The following is a 25,468-nucleotide window of genomic DNA, read 5'->3' as shown; positions in this document are numbered from 1 at the left end:
CCTGTGAACTTTTAATTTCTCTTTTCTTTGTTGTTTGTTGAGAAAAAGCATTTACTTTCTTGCCAGTGTGACTGGAAATGAAAAAGAAAAGATTTGAACTTACACACATGATTGCAATATCTTTTCATTTTTATTAAAAAAAAAAAAAGTGAGGGTCCTACTGCCACTTGAGCTAATTATTAAACCCACATTCACTGAAAAAACCCGAAACCTAAACAATTTGACTATGTCAGTTTTTATGAGAGTTTTAAAATTATTGCACAACCAGTATTCAATTTGCAACTTTCACATGCCAAAAGCCTTGACCATATAAAAAAGTCATCTCCTCAGCTGGACAGCTGTTTGAAATGCCACATTAATGGAATAAATGAGATTTTTAATGTAGGCTCAAGGGCTTAGTTATCACAGTTTCTGTTGCCTTTCTCTTTCCTATGTGACCAAGTGAAACATTAGGGTAGAAATTCTCAAGACTGCACCTATGGTACCTCATTAGATGACAACAGGCACGTGGGAGCAGCCCTCGGTGACCCTCAGCATGCTGTGAGCTGCAGCAGCAGCACTACAGACCAGCAGTAATGTACATGCTGCATCCTGGCAATTATTTTTAATGGGAAGTTGTACTGACAGCTTGTTCTTGCGACTCAACTAGAAATAGAAAGCAGAGCAACAACATTTCAACAGGGATCAAGATCACTTCCAAAGGAAATTTTCATTTCAGTGTAGCTATTTTTTAGAAAATATGGATTTTTGTTGGAAACTATGCAAGGGCCACTCCTTTCTGAGTACATTGACAGTTAAAATAAATCTGATATAGACTCCTGAAGCCCTAGGAAATCAAACCCACCCCCCATTAAAACTGAAAGACTAAGCCCAATGTCAACATACATAACTGTATAAAGTAAAAAACCTAAAAAATTATGGAGAATGATATACTTTTAGTGATTTTAAGCTTAGGCATACTTTGCAAGTCTTGATGGTACTCAACCCTCAGTGATCTATTACAGAAAGGAGGAATGACCCACATCTGGAGCCAGCCCTGCAGTTGGTGTTTTACCTACATACCTGGAGTGAACTGCCTTTCCCCACGGACAGTCAGGGTGTGTACAAACAACTCTCTCATGCCAAACAAGCAGGGCTGAATTTAGTGGGAATGATTGGGAAGTGGCATCTTGGAGCCAGATGGTGCCAGTCCCAATAAAAAGCTCTGAAGGGCATCAAGCATGGATTTCACCCCAACAACACCAGCCCTCTGAGCAGGGCCTGGCTTGAGGGCAATGAGTCCAAAATCTCAGAATCAGAAAATATGCTGAGCTGGAAGGGACCCACAAGGATTATCAAGTCCAACTCCTGACCTGGCACAGGACCATCCTCAACAGTCACACCGAGCGCCTGAGGGCATTGTCCAAGTGCTTCTCGAGCTCTGTCAGGCTTGGTGCTGTGACCACTTCCCTGGGGAACCTGTTCCAGTGCCCAACCACCCCCTGCATGAAGAACCTTTTCCTAATAACCAACCTAAACGTCTCCTGATATAACTTTAGGCCATTTCCTCGAGTCCTGTCGCTGGTCATCACAGAGATCAGTGCCCGCCTCTCCTCTTCCCCTCACGAGGAAGTTGTAAACTGGGATGCTGTCTCCCCTCAGTCCCCTCTTCTCCCGGCTGAACAGACCAAATCACCCTAAAGGAGTCGCAGTGTCCCCCGGGCGGGCGACGACACCGCCTGCTGCGCTGCGTCCCCGGTGTGCGGGCTCTCGGCTGGCCTGATGCCCCGCGTTGCGGGGGTTTCCGTGGGCATCCCGCAGGCACTGACGGACGGGAGGGGAAAACCTCCTCGGGAAGGGGCGAAGAACTGCAGGCAGGGACGGAGGGAAGCACCTTGCGAGGGCGACCAGCAGCCGGCGGCGCTGTGAGTGCAAACGCGCACCGGGGGCCGGCTGCCTGCCTCTGGCAGCACCGGGAGCGGCACCGGGAGCGGGACCCCCGCCCCCGCGCACACCTGTGCCACCGCCGCCGGGCGGCTTCGGGGAAAGCCGCGCCACCGCCTCCGCCCGGGGACCGGGCAGCGGAAACTTTCTCCGCGCTCCCTCGTAAACACGGCCCGGCGCCCTCCCCCGGACGCTATTTCGGAGCAGCGCCGTGTCCTCCGGCCCCGCATCGCCTCCCTGCCCGCAGGGACGGCGGCCGCGCCCGCCCTTTACCTGCAGGGGGGGTTCGGAAAGCGAGGGGCGGCCGAGCGGGGGTGACCGAGCGAGGCGGGAACATCCCGAGGGAAGGACGGGAACATCCCGCTCCCTCCTCCACGCCGCTGCCGGCGGGGGAGCGGGGGCCGCCGGTGTCCGCGTTCCGGGCGGGGCGGGACCGGGCCGCCGGGCTATTAATAGCCGTGTCCGGGCGGGCGGAGGGCAGAGCCGCGGGACCATGCAGGGGAACGGGCAGCAAGCGGGGAAGGGCCATGAGGACCACCTAGACGGGGTAGGGGCGGCTGATGGCGGGCTGCAGACTGCTGCTGTGCCCATGCTGCCGGCCATGGAGGTGGCCGAGGAGCCGGAGAAGCCTCCGGGCGGCAAGAGCAAGGATCCCAACACCTACAAAGTGCTCTCCCTGGTAAGAGCCGGGGCCGGGCGGGCGGAGCTGGGTCTCACCGCGCCGGTGGGAGCGGGGGAGCTGTGCGGCTGGCGCAGGTGTTTCGCCCGTCTCCAGGCTTCGGGAGATGGGAGACGAGCCCGTGGCGGGACCTCAGAAGCCTCTCGGCGGTTTTGGAAGAGGGTGACTGCCCTCGGGATGCCCGGGGCAGCAGTGCTACGGGACGGCTCCGCTTCGGGAGTCAGGACCGTGGCACTTGCGTATAGACAGCGACCTGCCTCGGAGAGGGATTCGTAACTCTTGATTTATTTTACTCTTTTGACGGTCCTCAGCGTTGAATCTTTCAAAATTCTTTTGTGGTGTCAATGGTTGTCTCGTCTTTCATCATGCGGTTTTAGTTGTTTGCTGCAGGGGGGACACCGGGGAAGACAAAACCCAGTTAAAATAGGAAAATATGGCTGGAAAAGCTAAAAAGAGTTAAAGAGCTAAAAGGACAGAGGAAGTGTAAAAACTTGCCTTTCTCTGAATTCGAGCTACCGTGGGTTGAAAGTTTGTCTCCAAGTGCTGTTGCGAGGCGCTTTTGGCCCTTGTTCAGAAGCCCCAGCAGCCAAAGCCATTGTTAGCAGGTAGGTCACTTTCCAGTTTTAGCCATGCTGCTGTATTATAATTATCCTCCCCATAGAGATGTGAAAATAAGACCTTCCAAACTGCCTGGAGTAATCATTATGAGGCTAAATTCATTATCAGGGTGAAAGAATTATGGTGTTCTTGGAAGGAACCTTTAGTGGAACTGCAGTAGACATCACTATGTATGTATGTATGCATAAATAGTCCTCTATACATTGAAGCAGAAATGTCAAGGTACCTATCCAAATTTACTGATATCTTTCTAATCTGGCTACCTTTTCGAATGATTCATCCACCCATATCATTGTGACTACAGGTTGGTCATACTTTCTGACATAGCAGGAGGTAAATTATGTTTCTAAGTTTGTCAGAATGTTATAAGAAAAAAAAATTCATGCAAAGGTCTATGGTAGCTTCCATGCAAAAACTTTTTTTGACGTTTCTGATGAAATGTCCCCATAAATAAAGGTTGTTGTTAGTAGCTCGTTTCATTACTTTGTTGTCTTCTGGGGAGATTAAGGTTGTGCCATAAAAGCCACTGCAGTTGGATGGTGAAAACAGCTCAGCTCTTTTCAGCCTTAGAACCTAGTATTGCTGTCCTGAGCTTTTTAGGCTCTAGTGCACCAAAATTTTTAGAGATGCACAGCTACTTAGAGACTGGAGTGGGCACAAGTTAGTGTTTGCAGTTACTTATTCTTCTGAATTAAGTTCTTATTTTCTAAATGCCATTCATTGAGAACTGGTAAAAATTTCCTCCTGTGCTCATGAAAGTGTCAGAGTGAAATATGTCATCTATACAAAAATAATTTAAAAATTCTAAATATTTATGGCCATACACTATTTTTTTTGGGGTGACTGCAAACACAGAGATGATATAAGATATTCAGTGAGAACTTGGAAAACTTTCTAAATACTGCAGGTGATACTGGCTTGAATAAAACAAGAATGTATTTAACCTAAACATATCAGAAAGGGGCAAAATGGAGTTAGGAATGCTAGTTTGTTCTTTCTCAGAAACCAATGTATTTATGAAGCATTTACGATATCCAAATGTCCTAAAAAAGTGAGTAGACTTACCTGCTTGGTGTTTGTAGTTTTATAGTAATGTGAAACTGTTAAAGTGTCCAGATGTTAGGTAAATCTCATTTGCCTGCATTTATCCTGGCTGTATGCGCTATTGCCTCCTTTATTTATGTAGATAAAAAAATCCCACAAATGACTGCTTTCAAGTGAGCTTATGTTGAAATTTTCTAAAACCTCATTAATGCATTTCTGCTGATTAAGGAATACTTGAATCACTCTTCTTATTTTTCTGGAAAGCTGAGACTGGACTGCATTCTACTCTTCCTTCACAAGCACCTGCCACTTGCAGATGTCTGTGCAGTTTGTGAACCTTAACATTCCCAGCTCTTGTCCATGAGCCAATCTTACCCTATGACAGGGCAGCTGCTGCTGCTGCTGCAGAGGGAGGATTCCACAAGTGGTGGATTTTACTAACCCATAGTGCTTCCCTAAGCACATAAAGCCACCTTTTTATTTACTGTCTTGCCAGTTTTCTAAGCTCAAATTTCTGTTCCTTTAAAGCCCAGTGAACTGTCTGTAGTGTCTCCAGGCTGTTATGTGAGCGAGCAGTATGCTGCTGCCCAAGAGCAGCATAACCTTTGCTTGTGTTTGAGGTTTTCCCATTTGCCAGCAACTCAGGCATTGCATTTTGGTCTGATTCATTCATTCCATTAAAATAAAATTTTCCATGCCAGTCAAACAGCTGAAACATTGAGAGAAATAAAGTAATAATGTAAGAGAATGTTTCTTTTCAACAGCTTCAGACTTTTTGTCAGAACTGGAAAACTCATTTAAACTGATGCTTTTGTTTGAAAAATTCTTAAGGAGTTTTGCAGCCTGAGGATTCCGAAGTAGAAAAAAAATACAAAAAATTCCAGGTGAGGTCCAGACTGAGACATTGGAAGTGTGTTAGTCTCATCTAAAGAGTAACTCAAGCATTTCAGATTGCATAAAGATAATAAATTGTGAAGTTTAAAAAAATGCTGTGGAATGCACTTAATATTTTTATAGTCTGTAAGTTTTTTCCCCCTTTTTTCATTAAGGCTGTCCAGTCTTTTTTTATTTTTTTTAAGGCACATCCTAAAAACTAGCCAACTTCCAACACTGGGCAAGAAATTGAACTGAAAACCTCTTCAGGTCTCTTCTAGCCTTATCATATCATAGAATGGTTTGGGTCTGAAGAGATCCTTAAAGATCAGCCAGTTTCAACTCCTCTATCATGGGCAGGGACACCTACACTAGACCAGGTTGCTCAAAGCTCATCTATTCTGGCCTTGGACACTTGCAGGGATGGGGTATCCACAGAACTCTGGGCAATCTTTTCAAGTGTCTTGCCACCCTTACAATAAATAATTTCTTCTCAATTTCTAATATAAACATACCTTCTTTCAGTTTAAGGCCATTTCCCCTTGTCTGATCACTACATGCTCTGTAACAAGTCTCTCTCCTGCCCCTGCAGGTAGTGGAAGATGTAAGGTTTTCCCAGGGCTTTCTCTTCTTCAGGTTGAATAGCCTCAACTCTCTCCACCTATCTTTACTGAAGAGGTGGTCTAGCTCTCTGTGTATCTTTGTGGCCCTCCTCTGGATTTGCTTCAAGAAGTCTTAAGAATTCCTTTTATGCTGAGGGCCCAGAGCTGGATGTAGCACCCCAGGTGGAGTCTCACAAGGGTGGAGTAGAGGGGCAGAATCCTCTCCCTTGACCTGCCGGTCACACTTCTGTGAGTACAGCCCAGGATGCAGTTGGCCTTCTGGGCTGTGAGTGCACATTAACAGCCTGTGCCCAGCTTTTCATCTACCAGCACCCCCAAGTCCTTCCCTGCAGGGCTGTTCTTAGTGAGTCCTTCTCCCAGTCTGCACTCACCTCAGGGATTTCCCTTACCCAGGTGTAGCACCTTGTTTTTGTTGAACTTCATTAGGTTCTTGTGGTCCCACTTCTCAAGCTTCTCCAGGTCCCTCTGGGTGTCATCCCATTCTTCTGTTATGTCAACTGCACTGCTCAGTTTTGTGCCATCTGCAGACCAGCTGGGGGTGCTGGGTCACATTGGGCTTCTCATCCACTAACAGTCCCAAGTCTTTCTCCTCAGGGTTGCTTTCAAACCATTCTCTGCCCTGCCTGTGCTGGTACTGGGATTGTCATGAGGGATCACACACTTGGCCTTTGCACAGTCCCACCTCTCAAGCTTGCCCAGGCCCCTCTGGATGGCATCTCTTCCCTCCAGTTGATGGCACCACACAGCTTGGTGTCATTGGCAAACTTGCTGAGGGTGCCTTGATCCTGCTGCCCATGTCACTGACAAAATGTCCAGCAGTGCTGGTCCCTATGCTGACCCTGAGGAAGGCCACTCCTCACTGGCTTCCACTGGGACATCAAGCCCCTAAGCATAGCTCATGAGTGTGACCATCCAGCCGGTTCCAGGTCCCTCTGTCAAATCCATGTCTCTCCAGTGTAAAGACCAGGATTTCATGCAGAGCATGCCAAATGCTTTGCACAGGTCCAGGTAGATGATTTCTGTTTCTATTCCCTCCTCCACCACTGCTGTAATCCCATTTTAGAAGGCCACCAAATTTGTCAGACACAGTTGGCCCTTAGTGAAGCCACAATAGCTATCGCCTTCTTATTTTCCATGTGCCTTAGTGTAGTTTTCAGGAACATCTGCTCCATTATTCTATAAATCTGGTTTCAGTCATTCATTGGTTGCTATGTTAAGCTTTTATGAATCATAAACTCCTATTTATCATAAATAAATGAGACAATCTCTGCCCAAGGGAGAATTCCTGTTGCCAGTTCATATTTGCCATTGCTGCAGTCAGCAAAGAGTCTAAGTGTTGAAAAAAGATCTATTGGATGTAAAGATATTCTGTATGAGTCCTGAAAGGTATTCACCACTTCATTTGAAAATAGCTCATAGCTGCTGGCTTTAGGCTCAGGCAGGGAAAAATAATGGGTGTGCTATTTCAGGATCTTGGAGATAACGGTAGGTTTGTCTGGTTTTGTTATTTGGTTCTTTTTTTTCCTCCCCTTAGATGAAGATGTGGGAACAACCTTCTTTTACTATTATTGGGAAGATTGTATTCCTGTTTGGTTGTTGGTTTTCCTCTTAAAGATGTTTGAAGGTACCCAAACATTTGTATAGATTAGTACTTTAAAACAAATTTATTAATGTGTATCCATGTTCTTTTTTCCATAAAAAATGCAGAATATGTATTTAATTACCCAAACCTTGTAATTTGGACTGTGGTTATTGACTTCAGCTTACTTCAGTGTGGGTATTTTTATGGGTGTCAGTCAGTTCTCAAGCACTGGATTGAAGGATGCTGTTGTCTGAATTGGAGAGGCCTAGGTGCCATGTTCAGTCTTTAATCTATTTTTGGCTCTCAGCAAACCATTCAATTTCATCATTTTTTTGTATTTTGCTTTATGTGGCTTGTAACTTTTTCTTTATTTTTCAGTAGGGAAAGGTGGTCCTTGCTGAAATTACTTGCTTCCATGGCAGTGCTGGACTGAGTTTAGATGGGACTTCTGAGATCCAAGAAACACCACACAGCTCGACAGTAATATTAGAGTAACTGTTGGGTGATTTCAATTTTTTTGGCATTAAACATCCCTTGGTGAAATATGAAGTAAAGAATGACAGTAACAAGATTGCCATATTTTTAATAGACTTTGAAACACTTTCAGTTTAGAAATATTAAAAGAGTTCTTGGCTGATTCCCAATATCTTAATAATTTGTAGGAAAATCTCTTCCAATGTTGGGAAGCAAGGATGCTTTACAGCTGTCTTCTGCCAATGTTAGAGCTCTCCAGCTTCCATTGTGACTTGGTTTAAAGTCTGAACACATGGTGTTTGACAAAACATTTTTTTTATTGAGTTACTTTTGATATTGCTTAAATGCATTAACTAGAATAAAATTGTAACTATACATACAAAAAATAAAGACATTGTTATCCAATTTAAGCCATCAAAAGAAAGTTTGGGGTTTGAATTTAAAAATCATTATAGCTGAATGTTTCTCTTCAGTCTACTCACTTTTTAGGGAAGACTTTGCAAATAATTCTCATTATACGCAGGGAAATGTAACCCCAAAATTTCTTTTTTTCCCTTCAAGTGGCAATTTTCATGCTGGGTATTGAAGACAAAAGTCATAATCTTGCTCTATACAATAAAAAAAAAAAAAAATAGAAATTTTAGCTCTGAAGAGTTTTGAGGGTTAATTTGTATTCTTGCTTTATTTACACTTCATAGAGCGAGTTGGCATAACATATCCTAAAAGGCAGAAGCTATGTAAAGTAAAAAAATACTGTCCAAAGAAACACTTGCAGGAATTAAGGAATTAGAAAAAAAGAACTCAAATCAAACAACAGTGAACACAGATAAACAAAACCCAACACCAACTACAAAACCAAAACCATAACAGAGAAAAACAGCTCCTCAAATTCCACTTTTATAAAAATCTTCACAAAGGGAGAGTAGAGACCATCTTTGTTAAAAACTGTAATCAGAACTCAGTTTAAATTTTATTGCCCTACTGGGTTGGACTTGGATGCACAATCAAAGGGGTGATTGAAAATTTGCCAAGCAAACTTCAGCTCTCTTTCAGCTGGGTAGTTTAGGTATGGCTTTTAGCATCAATAAAACAGCACAGAGTTTAGGCTACCAAATAGTCTCTTCTGTAGCTGAATTGGAGGATTTAAGCCATGCAGGAGGTTTCAGTCACCCCTTGGAGTGCAGTGTGTGTGGATGCTTCTGGCTGCCTGGACTCCAGCTGGAGTGCAAATCTTGGGAGAGGCTGAAGCACACCCAGCCGTGTGACTGATGCATCTGTCAATGCTTCTGGCTGGCTGGATGCCTGAAAACAGGCACGTTGGCCTAGGAATAGGAGTGTAGAATTAGGGAATGGAGAATGGGAGTGTAGATTAGGCCACAATGTGCTTGGCTCAACCCTTTGGTCCATTCAGGCAAAATGAGTGAATTGGGTTTTGATTGGTGTTGTGTGCTCATACTTACTGCTCCAGCATTCAGAGTTCTGATGCAATCTGTGACTTAGGGTTTCCATTAAATTTCTTTATTTTTGCAGTAAAGTTTGCAGTAAATCTTTGCCTACCTGTCAGGCACCAGGTGAAGGCAGGTCATGCTGGAAGAGAAGGTAAAACTATCCAGTCATGGCAACAAGCCAGTGCCCTTATTGGAAAGGGACAGTCTTGCTGTGTGTGAGCCAAGTGAGCACAGTGGATTTGGGGACACCAACTAGGTTCAGCCAATAGTCTAAATTGCCAGGTGAGTCTGTAATGGTAAGAGAGGTCCAAGGTAAGGGAAGGCAGGCCTGTGAGTTTGGGTCAACAGAATAAATGGCCAGGATGGACTTGACTGCAGTGTGGCTGTACCAAATTCCAGACAGGCCACAGAGGTAAGGCTGGCTAAAACAAGGAGTGACTCTTCTGAGGCTTTCTCTAGCTTTTTTTTTGAAGAGCTATCTTCAAGACTGGTTGAGGTCTCCCAGATAGTGCAGATAACTGAACCAGTACCAGACAACTGGCCCCAAGCACTGCCAGCCAAATTCCTGGCAGGAGGGAGGCAGCTTTTGTTCTGAACACCTTCATATAGTTCTGGAAAACTCTTGGATACTAAAATAATAAGGAACAGAGTTTAAGTGGATAGGCTTTCTGTAATAATAATTTTGTCTTGAATTCAGAACAACTTAGGTACTGCCCTAAAACTTGGATTTCAGTAAAGGCCAAAGATACAAAAACTGTGCAGGGCTTCCTTCCAACTCCTGCTCTTCAAAAATTTTCCTTTGCATTTTTTTACTGGTCTCACTGGAATTACACAGAGTGAATTGTTCTGATTTGACTTGCAGTGGAAGCTATGTTATTGTTCCTTCCGGCTGAAAGGAGGAGCAGAGTAAATAAAGGCTTTAAAAACATGAAAGGTATGAAGAGTTTCTCACCTTGGAGCTGAAAACAGAAATGAATATATTGGCGAGTATCACCGTGACCATACCCTATGACAGAATTTGTCAATGTGCTTCATCACAACACTGTCCCATTTGAATGAAACAGTAGCAGATGTGATTTTAAGAAAAGCTTTTTTATAATGTTGAATATTGGAATGATATTTTTACATTGTTTTCATATACTTCCTGACCTCTTTTCAAAAAACACTTTCTGTACTGAAAAGCAAAAAGTACTTTTCTGCATAGATGTTGCACAAGTCACCTGTATAAAAAGTTACCTGTAAGTGGGTTTATAAGGCAGCAGTGGCTTTCATGGTAAATGGGGTGTGATGGAGGACAAAGAAAAGTAGCATAAGTAAGGATTTTTTGCAAATGAAATAATTTTAATTGTTTAACACAGTAGGTTAGCTAAGGAGAAAAGGAAGTAATAAGAAAAAATGTAGAATTTGCATTTCTGAAGAAAGTCAGTGAGCATAACCTTGTCACAGTTCTGCTGTGTAATGTCATATAGGCAAATCAACCTATATAAATGCTTTCTAATGTGGTGTAGTCTGTGGATACAAGTTTGTGTTAAACACTGGTTGCTTTTGTTCCTAGGATAACAAAAAGAGTTGTTATAGCTTCTTCAAGAAGATCAATAATCCAGCCTGGCCATGTATATTTCATTTCACTTCACTGTTTAACGCTGGTAAATGGGCCAGTTCTAGAACCTTCTTCTGGCTCAAATATGTTTCCATGTTGTGAGGTATCAAAATTTGATAGTCTACCTTTTGTTTTTTGAGGGGCTATATTCAAAAGGTGCTGAGGTAAATAATGCCCTCTTTATCATCCCTTGTCTTTGTTTTGGGAAAATGGTCAAAGGATTCAGGGCTGAAGATGTGTCTTTGATCGATATCAGTGTACTTAGTAAGACTTATAATGAATAACTGAAATTGTTTGAGTTGATCTTAAAGGTCTTTTCCAGCCTAAATGATTGTATGAAACCTGATTTGTCCTACATTCTTCTCATACTGCTTGTGGTTCTGCAATTATTTGACACTCCTAATAATCTTAGTGTTTTACAGGATTTCTTCACTTATTCTTTAAGGTCATTTTGTCTTCCTGTGGAAGTTAATATTGCTGTCATGGTGGCAGTTGTAACAGTATCTGACAAAGAAAAATGGATGTGAATATAGGTTTACTTGGTATATTTTGTGGTATAATCAGTAGCCTGTAGAAGCCACCCCCTCTGTACTCTGTTCTTGTCACAACTCTCATGACAGTAATCTAAACAGGAAAAGCTTTGGCTTCATTCTTGAAAAGGGACATCTGGAACAGAAGGGCATGAAGATGGCTCAAGGCCATATTTTGAGATCCAATTTTGCTTTTATTTATGAGTCAAGTGCCAGTTGTTTGCAAAACAAATTTTAGTTGGCATAATTACTAACAGTTTCTTTCCTTTCTATGCAGTTGTGCATTCATATGTGGTTGCCACTAAAGTGGATGACATGCAGTGGGCTTTGTTCTGTGTTCTTAGTCTACTATGTTGAATAAAAGAATTGTGCTTGAAAGTACAATGTTTACTTTTTTTCTCATAACATGAGTTTTCTTTCCTTAGGTTTTTACAAAAATCTACTTGCTGATTAAATAGTAGAGTCAGCTGCTACCTGCTTTTTGTCAATTGAAGTTTTATTTCCCCTTCTTCTTGGCTAGCATATTGTTGCACTTTAATTTTTCTCTAAATTCTCCCATGATCTTAAGTGCAGTGAAAAGGTAACAGCTGGGGTAAAGCTTTGATAACAACAGCTCAAGTGCTAATGTCTTCCAGGAGAGTATGTACCTTCACAGTTGGGCAAGCAACAAATAAGAAAAATATTTTAGATTCCAGCTGACTAGCTGACTCTTCTGTCTTTTGGTATCTTTTTGTTAAAAGCAGATGCTTGAATAGTTTTGGAAGGTATTAGAGATCTATAGTATGATGATAGTCTTCTGCTGATAATTCTCTACTGAGTGAAGTGTTATCACTCTTTGGTGAGCTGTGTGAAGGCTTTTATAATACCTTACAGTGGCTCAATCTACATTAAAAACACTCTTGTCCTTTGAATGGCCTTTGGTTGCAATAGTACATAATAACAGTCCTGAGAACATTCAATAGAAAGAATGAGAGTAGACATCCTATGTGCCTCTTTGAGGAAGAAAAACAATAATGCCTATGAATTTTCATGGTAAATAGTTCTAGCACTCAAAACGTTTTGGGTGTTATCTCCAGCATTTTGATCTGCTGACTTCAGAATTATTTAGTCACTTCCAGTGTTGTACAACAGCCAGGACCTGGGAGCCTCAGCGATTCTCCTCCTGCTGGCCTCTATGAGTGGAATGTAGATCAACAGAATCAAGTCTTTGTAGACCATAAAAATATTTACAAATGTGGAAAGAAGAGATGACTGGTGCAAGAAGGAGGTGGTGCACTTGGTTCAGTGCTGATTTACTTTTTTTTTTAGGTGATTTACTAAAGTGTTACTTAAGTAGCTGCACTGGTGTGACTGAAGTATCTACCTCCTTTCAGTTTATTAAAATTTATCAAGTAACCCCTGCTTTTGAATAAAATGGAGCTGTTGGCAAGGGGTTTATGCTGGTTTAAAAATAATTTTTACAAGCATGAGTAAGTGTTCTGCTGCCCCTGGCAAGTGTAGATAAGTGTAGTTTTTTTTTCCTTTATAGAGTATGCTGTCTGCATTTTTAACTGTCAGAAGGTGACACTGTTCTTGCTTGAAATTCATTATTTGTTACTGTGTTCTTTACATTTTTGCAGGAGAAATTCTTTCTTGAAGATATTTTAGTGTTAAGGTTCAGGTCAGTAATCATCTATTCTAGGTGCACAAAACAGTGAAAACACAGCATGCCTTTCGCAGATCCCAGTGGTTTTGGAAAATTCCATGGGTTTTCTTAATACTGGCATTACAGACCCTGTCTAGACATTCTCCCTTCATGGATACGTATGACACAACTGAGAGAACCAATCATGGAGATTAGGATGGAAAAACATTATTTTGCATGGTTTCCTTGATAATTGCATAGTTGTTAATGGATGTATCTTAAACTTTGGAGTGACAAGTTTTGTTGGCCATGGAATACCACGGATGAAGGAAGGGAGACAGAAAGCAACTGGGTACATGGCAGGCAAAGAGTGAGGAGGATCAACACAGAAATAAATGTAATTCAGCATGATAATTCCTTAAAAGAAGTATCAGTACATTCTTTGCCAAAGAAAATACAGAATACAGAATACAGAATGAGGAGGGGAATGGGGGAGGTGGACAGAGCTAGAGAAGAATGAAGAGAAAGGGACAGTAGTATTAACTGTGTACAGGAGGACTAAAATGTGATAGGAAAGGTGGCAGTAGCTAAGGCCAGTGAGAGATTTCTTTGTGTGTCAGTAAGACCTGTACAGCTGAGGAGTCTCTTTGGGATCAGGTGTTCGCAGCCTGCATGCTTTGCTGACTCCAGCCCTTCCAGAAGCTCCCCAAAATTACTGCTGAAAAATTCTCTTCAGCTGCAGCTCTAGAGATGAGTGAGGGAAATTATTCTCTTCTCTAACCATGCTATCATATTTCCATTTACCCAGCTCAAAATGAAAGGCTTTTGAAATAAAAGGCTTTTGAAATGTTCTCGGGATTGCAGTGTTCCAGACTTTCAACCACCTATTCCCAACCATTATAATTGTTTACAAAGCAAAGCTTTTATTGCTTCCTCCCACGTAAAGGAAGCAGTGATGGGACAAAGATTCATCCCTAGATGACAATGTTTTTGTGATTCCAAAACAAACTTTCTAAAAATTATTTTTAAACCAAAAAAGGACATTTTCTTCTCTGCAGTTGTTACTGTGTTGTTTTAAAAACCTTTGCTCAGATGCGACATTAGAACTGAATCTGACAGTTTGTGCTAGTAGCCTCATAAGATACAGATCATAAAACTTTAATTTTCTACTTTTGTGTATTACAAGGCCAGGTTCTTTAATTTTACTTGTTTTCCTATGAAATATTGGATTCCCATATTGTTTCTTAATGGCACCTTGTTCTCAATTCTTGCATTCTCTTTTGAGTGGAAGAATATGGCTGAGAGAGAACAGGTAAGATTTCTTCCTATGGTTTAAAAAGGCAGATTAAACCTTCAAGGCAGGTGTTATGTTGACAGTGTGGTAGTAGCTAGAGCTTTGAATTTGGTGCTTGCTGCAGGTTGCTAAACAAGGTCCTTGTTAGTAAACAAGCATGCATGCAGCTACTTGTCTTTGTATGGATTAAAAAAATATACAATCTTTATGTAGCAGGCTGCAGCATCTCCAACCTGACCTACCTGTATGTAAAGCAGGTCAGGTAAAATTAGTAACCTACTTGCTGTGGTGAGGTTTTCTTATAGAATCACAGAATGGTTTGGGTTGGAAGGGGCCTTAAACATCATCTAGTTCCAACCTCCCTGCCATGGGCAGGGACACCTTCTACTAGGTTCCTCAAAGCCCTGTCCAACTTGGCCTGGAACACTTCCAAGGTGTCCACAACTTCTCTGGACAGCAGAGATATGTTGCAATATAGAAAGAAGCAAAGTAAACTGGTTCATCTTTAGGGTGCAGCAGTGAGATGCAGTGAGTATCTGGATCTTTAAAAATAGTTTGAATATTCTTCATCATCTACAGAGTTGATAATCTTAGCGCCTTTCCACTGACAATAGGTCAACTACTGGTGTAACACCTCTTACTGTGCCTAGTCAGGACTGCTGCTGCTGGCCAGTATTAGCTGCTCATTACTGTTCCAGCAGAACATTTTGCCATTTGTGTGGATAATATCCATGTGACTGAAGTCATTCAGGCTCAAAATAAAGCTTCAATTCAAAGCCTTAAACAGTAAGCTGCAATTGCATGAGGTTCCACTGGGTTAGATTTGGCTGTTCTAGAACACTGTCAGATGTTTAATGGGTAGAATTACTGTTTTTGTAAAAAATCTTTATTAAGTGTTAAAGAAGGAAAGAAAGAGAAAATCAGAAAGGAGGGGGAAGCTTTAGTGTTTTGCAGTAAAATATTTTTAAGACAAAAATTTAAGCTAATGGGACTAAGGTTAAGAAAACAAAGGATTTAATGTAGTGAGTCGAGATTTTCAAGATCTTAATGCATTTAGTATTGCATTTTATAGTATTTTGTACCCAAAAGAGTACTTATGTGCCTCAGTGAATATAATCCTTTTGTTTTTGCTTCTTGGAATTATAGAAGAATTCATAGAATTCATAGAAGCATAAAACTGACCACCTGGAATATAAGACAGGTTGTGATGTTTGTGATAAAACTGTTATTTTATTACATTTGGTGCCAAAATCACAGAAATTATTTGGGAGAATTTTAGCGAAGTTCTATCAGCTTTACATTGAGAAGTTATTATAATGCTGTTGCTTTTGGGTGGGTTTTATGTAGATTTTATTTTTGCATTAGTGATTAAACTCCTGCATTACCTACACTGAAACTCCATCAGGGAATATTAATAGTCCATTTAGTGGCCCTGCAATGTGTTTTCTGTACAGGGATGCCTTAGGTGGCCAAAGTCCCATAGGTCGTAGGTCTAGGTAGCTATTTGAAGATATGGGAACAAAGCTGTTACAAATAGAGTAGCTGTGGGTTTTGCTTGTTTTAAAGCATGTTTGTGTTCACATCTCAGAGGACATTCTACTTCTTGATCTTAGTAGTAGGGCCTGCTGGGAGCAGAGAAGCAATAAATCTTCACCCTGAAATAAAATGTTCTCAACCTGGCTTTTAAAAGATAAATTAATCCATTTGTAATTTAATAATAGTAACAATAACAGAATAATAATGTTAAAAGGACAATAACAGGTCTTGCCTTCTCCACTGATTTTGCTGTGCTTTGACATCTTGCATTTGAAGTGTCACCTATCTCCCTGCCCACCTGCTCTTATCTAGGTGATATTTTATATGAGGGATTTGAAAGGTCCAGAACAATTTACATTGAAGATAATGTTGTTGATACTGATGTAACAGAAAGTGTTGATGCTGCACCTGTTAGTATTCTGATTTCAAAACAAAAAAACAAAAAACCAACCAAAAACAACAAAAAAAAGTACAAAGCTCTGTACTTGTGTTCATTCTTGATAGCTAGGTTTAATGGAGACTTGTATATTTCTGTAAGTTTTTTCAGATGCAGGTGAATAGATGATGCTAGATTTTTTTCCTTTTCAGTCTTTTATTATTTTGCTTCTTTCCCTGTCAATTCAAAGACTGTAATTTAACTGAAAAAATGCTTATTTCTTTGCTATGTGTGATGTTGAATAAGATTCCAGTGACTTCCCTGATTCAGAATTCGAAGCCACAGCTTCATCAGATCCAGTCTATTGCTCAATTTTAAAATAAATGGTACTTTGAAATATTTTTATATAGATTAGTTTGGTTTTTGATAATTTTTATTTCAAAAATTCAGAGTAATAGCTGAATTCCAATACTACACATTCCAGAAATTGCTTTCTTACTGTCTTTATTAACTGCTTAGTGAACAAAATTGCATAGTAAACTGTAGAGTTGTTAAAAACAACACAAATAGTTTTTAATTACTGAAGTATCACGGTATTTAAAAAGAATAAACTTGAGAAATAATTAGGTGCATTTTAAAATGGAAGGAATTTTTGCTGCATCACATTATGATTCAGGCATCCTACTCAAGGCTGACTCAGCAGAGTTTACTGATGGGAAAGGAGAAAAAAATGGACAGAATTGTGTAGCCAGGTATGTGAAGTTATTGAAGTATTGCTTCAATGTGATTTTTCTGCAGAAAACAGTGACTGGAAAGGTGGTATGAACACTCGTTCCCTACCGAGATCTCCCCAAATTCTTCCGTATAAGAAAGCCTGCATTATTGCAGCATGTTCTGTTTCAGGACTTCTGGCAAAGTTATTACATTCTGCACTTAAATAGAATAGCTGTTGTAACTGCATTCTTGACTTCTCTTTAATTACTGTCTAAGCACTGATAGTACACATACTTTTTCAAAGAGTTTATGGGAATAAAACCAATACTTAATGAGGTTAAAAGAAATCTGTTTCTGCATTTGAGTAGGCATTAAATCCTGCTGTGACCTGCTGGACCAGGGTAATACAGTGCTTGTTCCATAACTTCAGTACATCCAAAATCCATAATGAAAACAGCTGTAGTTTCTGGTCAGTGCAAGACACTGTGGTCAGCCTTAATGTGACATCCCACAGTTGCTTACCATTGTGTGGACCCAGATCTAGTATGAACTGGATACTAGGAAGTGGGAAAGGGTTTTCCTGCCTAAGAAAATTATAGGTATCACTTAAGGGCTATGCCTTGTGTTTATCATCTATGGTTAATGGCAAAACTTCACCCTCTTGGAACAACATACAAGGAAGGAGTGGAGTAAAAAAGTTTTCTATAAAATGTGTAAGAAATAGAAATATATCATCATGAAAGAATGATACAAAGAAATCAAGGAAGACATGATGATATATGTCTATGCTAAAGGACTTGAGAAGAAATGATATACATAGGCCCAGTTGTGACGAGCATGTTCACACACTGCTAATTAATTGCAAACAACATAACTACTTGTGGAAGTGAAAACAGTGAAATCGGCCTCTAAATCAGCATATTTATGAGTTTCAGTACAATTGTATAGCATAACAGACAAAATGAGCACTTTCAAAACCATTCAGTGGTAATTTAATATTATTTCTTTTCCTTCCTGTCCCACAGGTACTCTGTGTCTGTGTGTTAACGACAATCCTAGGATGTATATTTGGCCTGAAGCCTAGCTGTTCAAAAGATGGTAAATACTATGTCTTTTATTTAGTAATGTTACTCAACAATTCCTTTTTTTTTGGTGAATTAATTTTCATATTATCAAAATGCTACCCCCTTCTTGCTGCAGGAGGAGGATTGCATGCATTGCTTGAAGCAGCATCAGTAAGAGTGGAATAAAAATACCAGAAAATAAACCTCAGGTGTAATCAATGATTGTGTGTACTCACTTGAGAGGTAAAGTGATCCTGGTACTCAGTGTCTGATCTGGCAACTTCCATGTATCCCAGCTGTCACTGTGGTGAATGGCTGGCTTTTTTCAGTTCACCATTAAAAAAAACCAAAATGAAACAACAAAACACAACAACTTCTATTTCATGTTGTCCTGGAACATTTGTTTTTCATCTTTTCCAGTCAATTATGGAGGTAAAAAAAAAAGGTTATTTTTTTTACTGGTTAGAATTGTAGCCTGAAAACATTCCTGGTGGAATTCCTCTGTCTGTTTTCTGTTCTGAAAAATATGTGGTTTTTATCAATAGTGAAGTTTCTTCAGGTAGAAGGTTACGAAAGATTTTTTTTTTTAAAGAAGTTAGGCTTCACTTTGGGAACAACTATGAAGAATAATTTCAAAGCTGAACATAAAATGATTTTCAACAGAAGTTCAGTTTATACAATTTCTGTTACAATGTACATAGGTTTCTTCTCATTTTATTACAGCTCTGCAATATTGATTCATTAGTATCTCATTTTCCTAATATCACACACCTCAAGATTCTTCAGAAGATGAGCCAAATGATGGATTTCTCTCACTCCCTTCTGGTGATTGCTCAGGATTAGACAGTGTGACCAAGTCCTTTATTTTTGTTAATCCTTCACATCACTAATTTCTAGTTGGATGGTGGTGGGGTTTTTTAGGGTTGTTTGTTTGTTTTTATTGTTTTGTTGTTGCTGTTTGGTTGGGTTTTGGGGTTTTTTGTTTGGATTTGTTTTTTAAATTTTTTTTATGATTATCCCCCTGCTCTCAGCAACACCAATCTAGTGGAAGAATGCTATGTCTTTTTTTGATATTGAAATTGAACAAAAAATAAACCTGTGAGCAGTATACTCATGTTTGTATCTCTTGTGTCTGCTTTGGAACAACCATCCTTACATCTTGAGACCTTACATACTCTGAGGGTCTGTACTCACATCTTCCTGTGACACAGGGGCGAGGACAGTCACAACTAGCTTTTATTTCATTGGTTTCTGCCAATACTGAAACACGATGTTCCTGCTAAAAGAAAACAGAACCTTTTGTTCAATATGATGAAAAATTATTTTTGTTCAGTAAGAGGAAATTAGCATTTGGTTGGATCAAGTGTGTCCTTTGGCTGCTACGTTGGAATCACCAACTGTATCATTTCACACGTGGGCTGTGTTAGTTTCTTTTGCATGTTGACTGATTTGGGCTCAGCCACTGATATCTAACACTATCCAATATTACAGTGAAAACCTGCAAAGGTCGCTGCTTTGAAAGGACCTTTGGAAGCTGCCGTTGCGATAAAGATTGTGTCAAGCTTGGAAACTGCTGCTTAGATTACCAGGAAACATGTATACAACCAGGTAAGGATGGAAGAAACTGAGGGAGCAATCTCTCCTGCTCTTTGACTGGGGACAGCTCAGCACGTGTGAGTACTGCTCTGGTCAGGGCTTAGTTCAGATGGGCTGTGAATGCAAAATGGGGCTACTGAGCAGCAGAGTGTTTCTGATGCCACTCATCTTCCCCGTTTTATACTGTGCTGCATTCCTGGATGGAGTTGCAGTGATGATGGTGGTACTGGGGACTCCTGTGGAAACATCAGGGCTCTGGTACAGGTGCTGTTTCACACAAGCAAAGGTTGTATTTCACCCAGCTGGACTACTTAGGAGCTGACAAAGCCAGTAGGCTGGCTTTCCCATAGCTCTCCTGTGAGAAGAGAGGCTGCCACAGACTGTGCTGCTGCCCTCCCCCTTGGAAGGAGGAGGAACAATGGCAACTCGAGGTCTTAGCCAGCTTTTTGTTTGCTGGTGGTGAGACAACAGTAACCCGCATTGTCCCTGGCATCAGGGATAACTCCTACGTTCTTGGGCAAGCCTGGAATAGAAGTGCATTCTGCATATTGCATTTGTCTGTCATCGCCTGAGTGAAAAAGGGGAAGGACAGAGCAGCTCTGTGAAAGCTGCCATCTCTCCCTACCCAGCTGCTCAGGCCCACAGCCTTGCTACTCCCCTGCCTGAATGTGAAGCAAGGGTCATGAGCATGAATCAAGGCAGGATGACAAAACAGATTGCACTGGTGAAGGATTGCGAAATGAGAAGCAGCTGCCATGATTTGCCAGAAGGCAAAGGTCAAAGAGACAAACGTGTGAAAAATACCTAAGAGAAATTTTACAAGGAAAGATGTTAGTGTGGGTAGAACAACAAATACAGCAGTTAACTATTTTCTTTCCTTTGGTTTTGCCTTTATGCTTCAAAAGCAGCATTTCTTTCAGATAAGTTTTTTTCTTCTTACTCCTCTTTATATACATTTGATTAATTTCTGGGTGAGACCACACAGATACATTTAAAATTCCGACGTGGATGTTGAAAACCAAATGATTAAACTGAGCTCAAATCCCTGCTTCAATTGACTGCTACTGAAAATCAAGTTACACATATATAGTTGATATATCTAGGTATATAATTGCATGGGTTTTACTCTGTTTTCTTACATCCCTCCTCCTGAGTATAAAGGTTCTTTAGAAACAAACTGGAGAGTCTTTCTTAGCACTAGGAATATGAATGAATTCATTGGTTCTGGTTTTTGGATTTTTTAAAATTAGACCTAACATCAATGGAGAATCAAATTCTAATTTCCCAATAGTATCATGTAACTCGAACCATAATAGATTCTTCTCTCTCTCATGGAAATAGAGATCTATTTGATATTAGTGGAATTACTGAAAGTGAGATTAATCTCCTGACAATGCTTTTAGGGATCTCTAATTGCTAGTCATGTATGAAAATCATTGAGTGTCTTCTGCTCAAACATTTAGATTTGGCTTCCACGTTTCTGTATCTTCACTAAGTATTCACTCAGCTGGTAAATTCACTGGTGTTTATCCTCACTGGATGTAAAGGATTTATTTGTGTTTATGACTGCTAACAAATCATAGAATCACAGAATATGCTGTTGGAAGGGACCCATCAGGATCATGAAGTCTGACTCCTGACCCTGCATAGGACAGGCCAAGAGTCACACCATGTGCCTGACAGTTTTCCAAATGCTTTTTAAACTCTGTGAGGCTTGGCACTGTCACCACTTCCCTGAGGAGCTTTTTCCAGTGCCCAGCCACCTTCTGGGTGAAAAATCTTTTCCTGATGCTTAACCTAAAGCTCACCTGACGCAACTTCATGCTCTTTCCCTGAGTCCTCTCACTGGTCATGAGAATGAAGAGCTTGATACCTGCTCCTCTGCTTCCTCTCCTGAGAATGTTGAAGACTATAATGGAGCTTTTCCTCAGTGTCCTCTTCTCCAGGCTGAACAAACAATGTGACCTCAGCTGCTCCTCATAAGGTTTCCTCTCCAGACCCTTCACCATCCTCATGGCCCTCCTTTTTGGGCACTTTCTCATAGTTTAGCACTTACATTGTGGCACCCAAAAATGCCCCCAGCACTGGAGGTGAGGCTGCCCCAGCTCAGAGCAGAACAGGACAATCCCTTCCTTGCCTGGCTGGCCATGCTGCGCCTGATGCCCCTCAGGGCACGCTTGGCTCTCCTGGCTGCCAGGGCACTGCTGACTCATGTTCAACCAGAACATCCAGGTCTCCAGACAATACAATGTATTGGAATATGCCATTCAGAGAAACCAATATTGTTCTCTAATAAAATCAGCAGTGGAGCTGAAGTCAGTAGGTCTTCCTGTGAGCTTATGTATAGAGTCTTAAATAGTGGCAGTGATGCCTATTACTAAGAGGTGCTGAAAGAGGCTGGAGTGGCTGATGATGACTGGTAAAATCCACTGTGACTTCAAATGCAAGTCAGAATAAATTAATGCTGCTCAGTGTTTTCTAGGCATTCCAAATTCAGGCTAATTTTTTTTTTTATCTGGTGGAGTTTTGGGGCTTTTTTTTATAGTATGAGCTTAACAAATTAAACCCACATAAATTACCATATTTTAGAAGATCTGTAAAATGAATTCTTTCTGATCTGTGGTATTTATACCCATATGCTGCATAGTTGTATTCAGATGATTGTGCTATTGGATATTTACTCATGGGTGTTCCTACTTCCTGAAGTGCTAAAGTTTGTGATACTATGCATGTATGAGATAACTCATTATCTCTATTACACCTGAGGACTATTTCTCAGTGAGTAGAGATTTGAGACTGAACTTAACACTTGCTTTATTAGTTCTGGACTTAAAGCAGTATTAATCATTGTGCTGTCCTTCTCTCTCACCTGTTTTTTAGCCCACATATGGACCTGCAATAAATTCAGGTGTGGAGAAAAGAGGCGACTAGAATATCGTTGTTCCTGTTCAGATGATTGTGTGGAAAACAACGATTGCTGTGTTAATTATCAAGCTGTTTGTAAAGGTAAGTATCATCAACAAATTGCTACCCTCTTTCATATGTACCTAAATTTGTGTAAACGGAGCAAGAACATAATATGACTTTAAAAGCATCTGGTAACATGAAAAAAACCTTGCATCTATCAGTAAGAATGTACTGTCTTAAAAAATATATTGCATTCATTTGTTTTAAGGAGAGGCAAGCTGGGTTGAAGAAGAGTGTGAGAACATTACTGAACCTCAGTGTCCGAAAGGGTGAGGAAATTTTATATTTGCTCTTTGCTCTGCTCTTTGCTTGCATTTCATTTTTGACATTGTGCTCCCTGCTGTGCCTTCCTGGGACCTGCTTGCCTTTTACACACACAGTGAAAGCAGCTGCCAGACAGAGATGAGCACCTGTTCAGCCAGCATTTGGTGGTGCTTACCAACCCATCAGGTTGCTCTATCTCAGCAATTGCTTGACTTGCAAGATTTGCCTATTCCTCAGTCCTGGTGTTTCTCACAGATATGTGTGCCCTGGGTAAATCTGCCTGGTTGCCAGTCATATTATTGACCTACGTGTGCTACAATATCCATCATTCCAAATATTTTGGGACCCATCCAGCAATCTTAGACTCCTGTCTCCCTCTCTTGTCTCTTTAAAAGACCTTTCCAATACCTTGCATTTTCCAGCCTCAGGACTGCAAATTGTGGGCAGATCTGTGTTCCAGCTCTACCAGGAGTGGGACAACACTATTTGCAAGCTGTCTGAATTACTTTCTTTAAAAGGTGTAAAGTGCCAAGGGATCCTTGTATTCTCTGGCTCAGCTCCACATTGGGCCTGCTCCTGCAAGTTATGTATACAGTGTGTGAGGAATGACTCATGTGGTTTATGGCATCAGCACTCAGGCTTGAATAGTACAGCAAAGCTCCCAGCCAGGAAAAAAAATCTTGTATTACTTGAACTGTTTTTGCTGTGGGATCTTCTGACTAAGTTTGTAGTTAAAGTTGACTATAAACTATGGCTGTATATCTAGGCTGTCAATAAAAGGGACTTCAATTCTAGGTTGATTTATGTTCCTGTAGTAAATACTTACTAGACATGTTATGGGACAACTATATTCTTTTCTGTGTAGTATCAAAAAACACACACCTTTTTATTTTGATTTTGAAATTATAGCCCAATGGGATATTTCTAGTAAAGTAAAACCGTTTTATTTTGTGCTTATGTCATTACAGTTTTTACTTAAGATATTTAAATCAAGCTATTTTTATTCATTGGCCTTATAATACTGTCAAACAAAATACAAATATTTCCATGTGAAATATTTCATACCAATTGAGTACCCTTCACTCTGATTCAGAGCACTAACAGTTGCTGAACTTTCAGAACCTTCATCAGGACAGAAACTGGAGCTTCTGTCCAGCTTATAGTCCAAGTCCCCAGTAATCCCCTATGTAGGAAGGGGCGGTTCTTGAAGTTTTTGTCGTTGAATTGTGTTCTGAGTTCAGGAGCCATTTGGGACTTCTTGCTGAGAACTGAGTCTAGAGTGATGATTTCTCTAACAGGGTTAGGAAGTGTTGCCCCCAAGAGGTTGGTAAACAAAGAGTCTTGTGCAGATCTACAGTCAAAGTTACTGACGTAAATGCTGTAGGGCAACTCCTGTTGGTTAACATGTTTTTAGGGTTTTTTGTTTGTTTTTTTCTGTTCAGCTCATGAAAGGGATACATAGTTACTCCTCTAAAATTGTTTTAATCCTGGTAAACCCCAAAATGTTGCAATAAAACCCAGCCCAGGAAAGGGTGATGTGTGGTCAAAGCTGAATCAAACAGTGTTGACTGAAGGTTCATCTTGGACTATTAGCACACAAGCCTCTCCCAAAAGTAACAACTCTGTAAACAATCCACTTCTTCCTATGCTGTGTGGTAGACAGTAGTGCAGGTGAATTTAGTTGCAGTGCTCGTTTTGAGACTTCAGGATATCAATTCTGATTCTGTGCATATTAATACAGCATATTTTGTGGGTTCAGAATGCTGGTTTTATTCTGTTTTAGTTTTAGCTGGGTTTTAGCTGTTCCTGTGGTGCAGAATGGACAAAAGATGATACAGCATTCAATGAGGTACTTAATCTGAGAAATCCCACTGATTTCAGTGAGATCAACTGCTCACTGATTTCACTGATCAACAACTTAAAATTAAGTACACAACTAAGTCTTTCCAAAACTGGGTTCTGTATTGTTTAATAGGATTATAAAGTTAATAGGCTGTAAGACCTCAGGAGTGATCTAGTCATTCCTACCATTCTAGGAGTGAAATCATACTCAGACAATTTAAACCTACTTAAGCAGGTTATCCTAGTACTTACATAGATGGCTTTACTGATGACTTTTTGCTGTCTTTTTGTCCTCATGTGCTTCAGGCCTATTACTATTTGCCCTATCTTCAATGAGCTGTAAGAGCATCCGGTTACTTTCCTCTTTGCTGATCTCTCTTTATATTTGGGAATTGCTCTTATGCCTCCTGCTGAGGCTTTCTGTAGATTTAGTGGAAAAGAAAGCTTTTCCTCCTGTGCTTTATGTCTGTATACAGGCAGTATGAATGTGTGTGGGATGACAAGTCTTCTGTGTATTACATTAAGATTTTCAAGGGAACTGTCTTTTCCTTCCTATTTTGTTTTCTTTCTATTTCTTTTAATTATGGTCTAACCTGCCTGCAATGAGGTAGGTCAACTTGGCAATGTGTTCCATGGTTCTGGCCTCTTGATCATCCAGAAGACTGGTGAACCTACTAGACCACAGCAAGCCTGTGTTGCCTGCATAATGTTTCCATAGAACCCAGTTTATAGGAGGGGATAATTGCTACTGCATTTCCTTCAGTTTGGAGTCAGGATGTGTGGGATACCTATTTATC

At 40.8% G+C, this 25,468-nt stretch overlaps 1 protein-coding gene across 1 annotated transcript in view; it reads left to right on the top strand.

Moving 5' to 3' along the window:
• Positions 1–2,162: 2,162 nt before the first annotated feature.
• Positions 2,163–25,468, top strand: part of ENPP1 (ectonucleotide pyrophosphatase/phosphodiesterase 1) — a 53,220-nt gene continuing 29,914 nt past the window's right edge. The window contains exons 1-5 of the mRNA XM_071436507.1: positions 2,163–2,602; positions 17,964–18,036; positions 19,494–19,610; positions 22,479–22,604; positions 22,774–22,834. Coding sequence (XP_071292608.1) covers positions 2,417–2,602; positions 17,964–18,036; positions 19,494–19,610; positions 22,479–22,604; positions 22,774–22,834 — 563 coding nt within the window. The 5' untranslated portion in view covers positions 2,163–2,416. The remainder of the gene's footprint in view (positions 2,603–17,963; positions 18,037–19,493; positions 19,611–22,478; positions 22,605–22,773; positions 22,835–25,468) is intronic.

The sequence above is a fragment of the Agelaius tricolor genome, unplaced genomic scaffold (assembly GCF_023055355.1).
Source record: "Agelaius tricolor isolate 1412-34295 unplaced genomic scaffold, bAgeTri1.0.p SCAF_1, whole genome shotgun sequence".
Classification (NCBI taxonomy): Eukaryota; Metazoa; Chordata; class Aves; order Passeriformes; family Icteridae; genus Agelaius; species Agelaius tricolor.
Note: the sequence above shows the minus strand (reverse complement) of the source record. Positions and strands in the feature narration are given on the sequence as shown.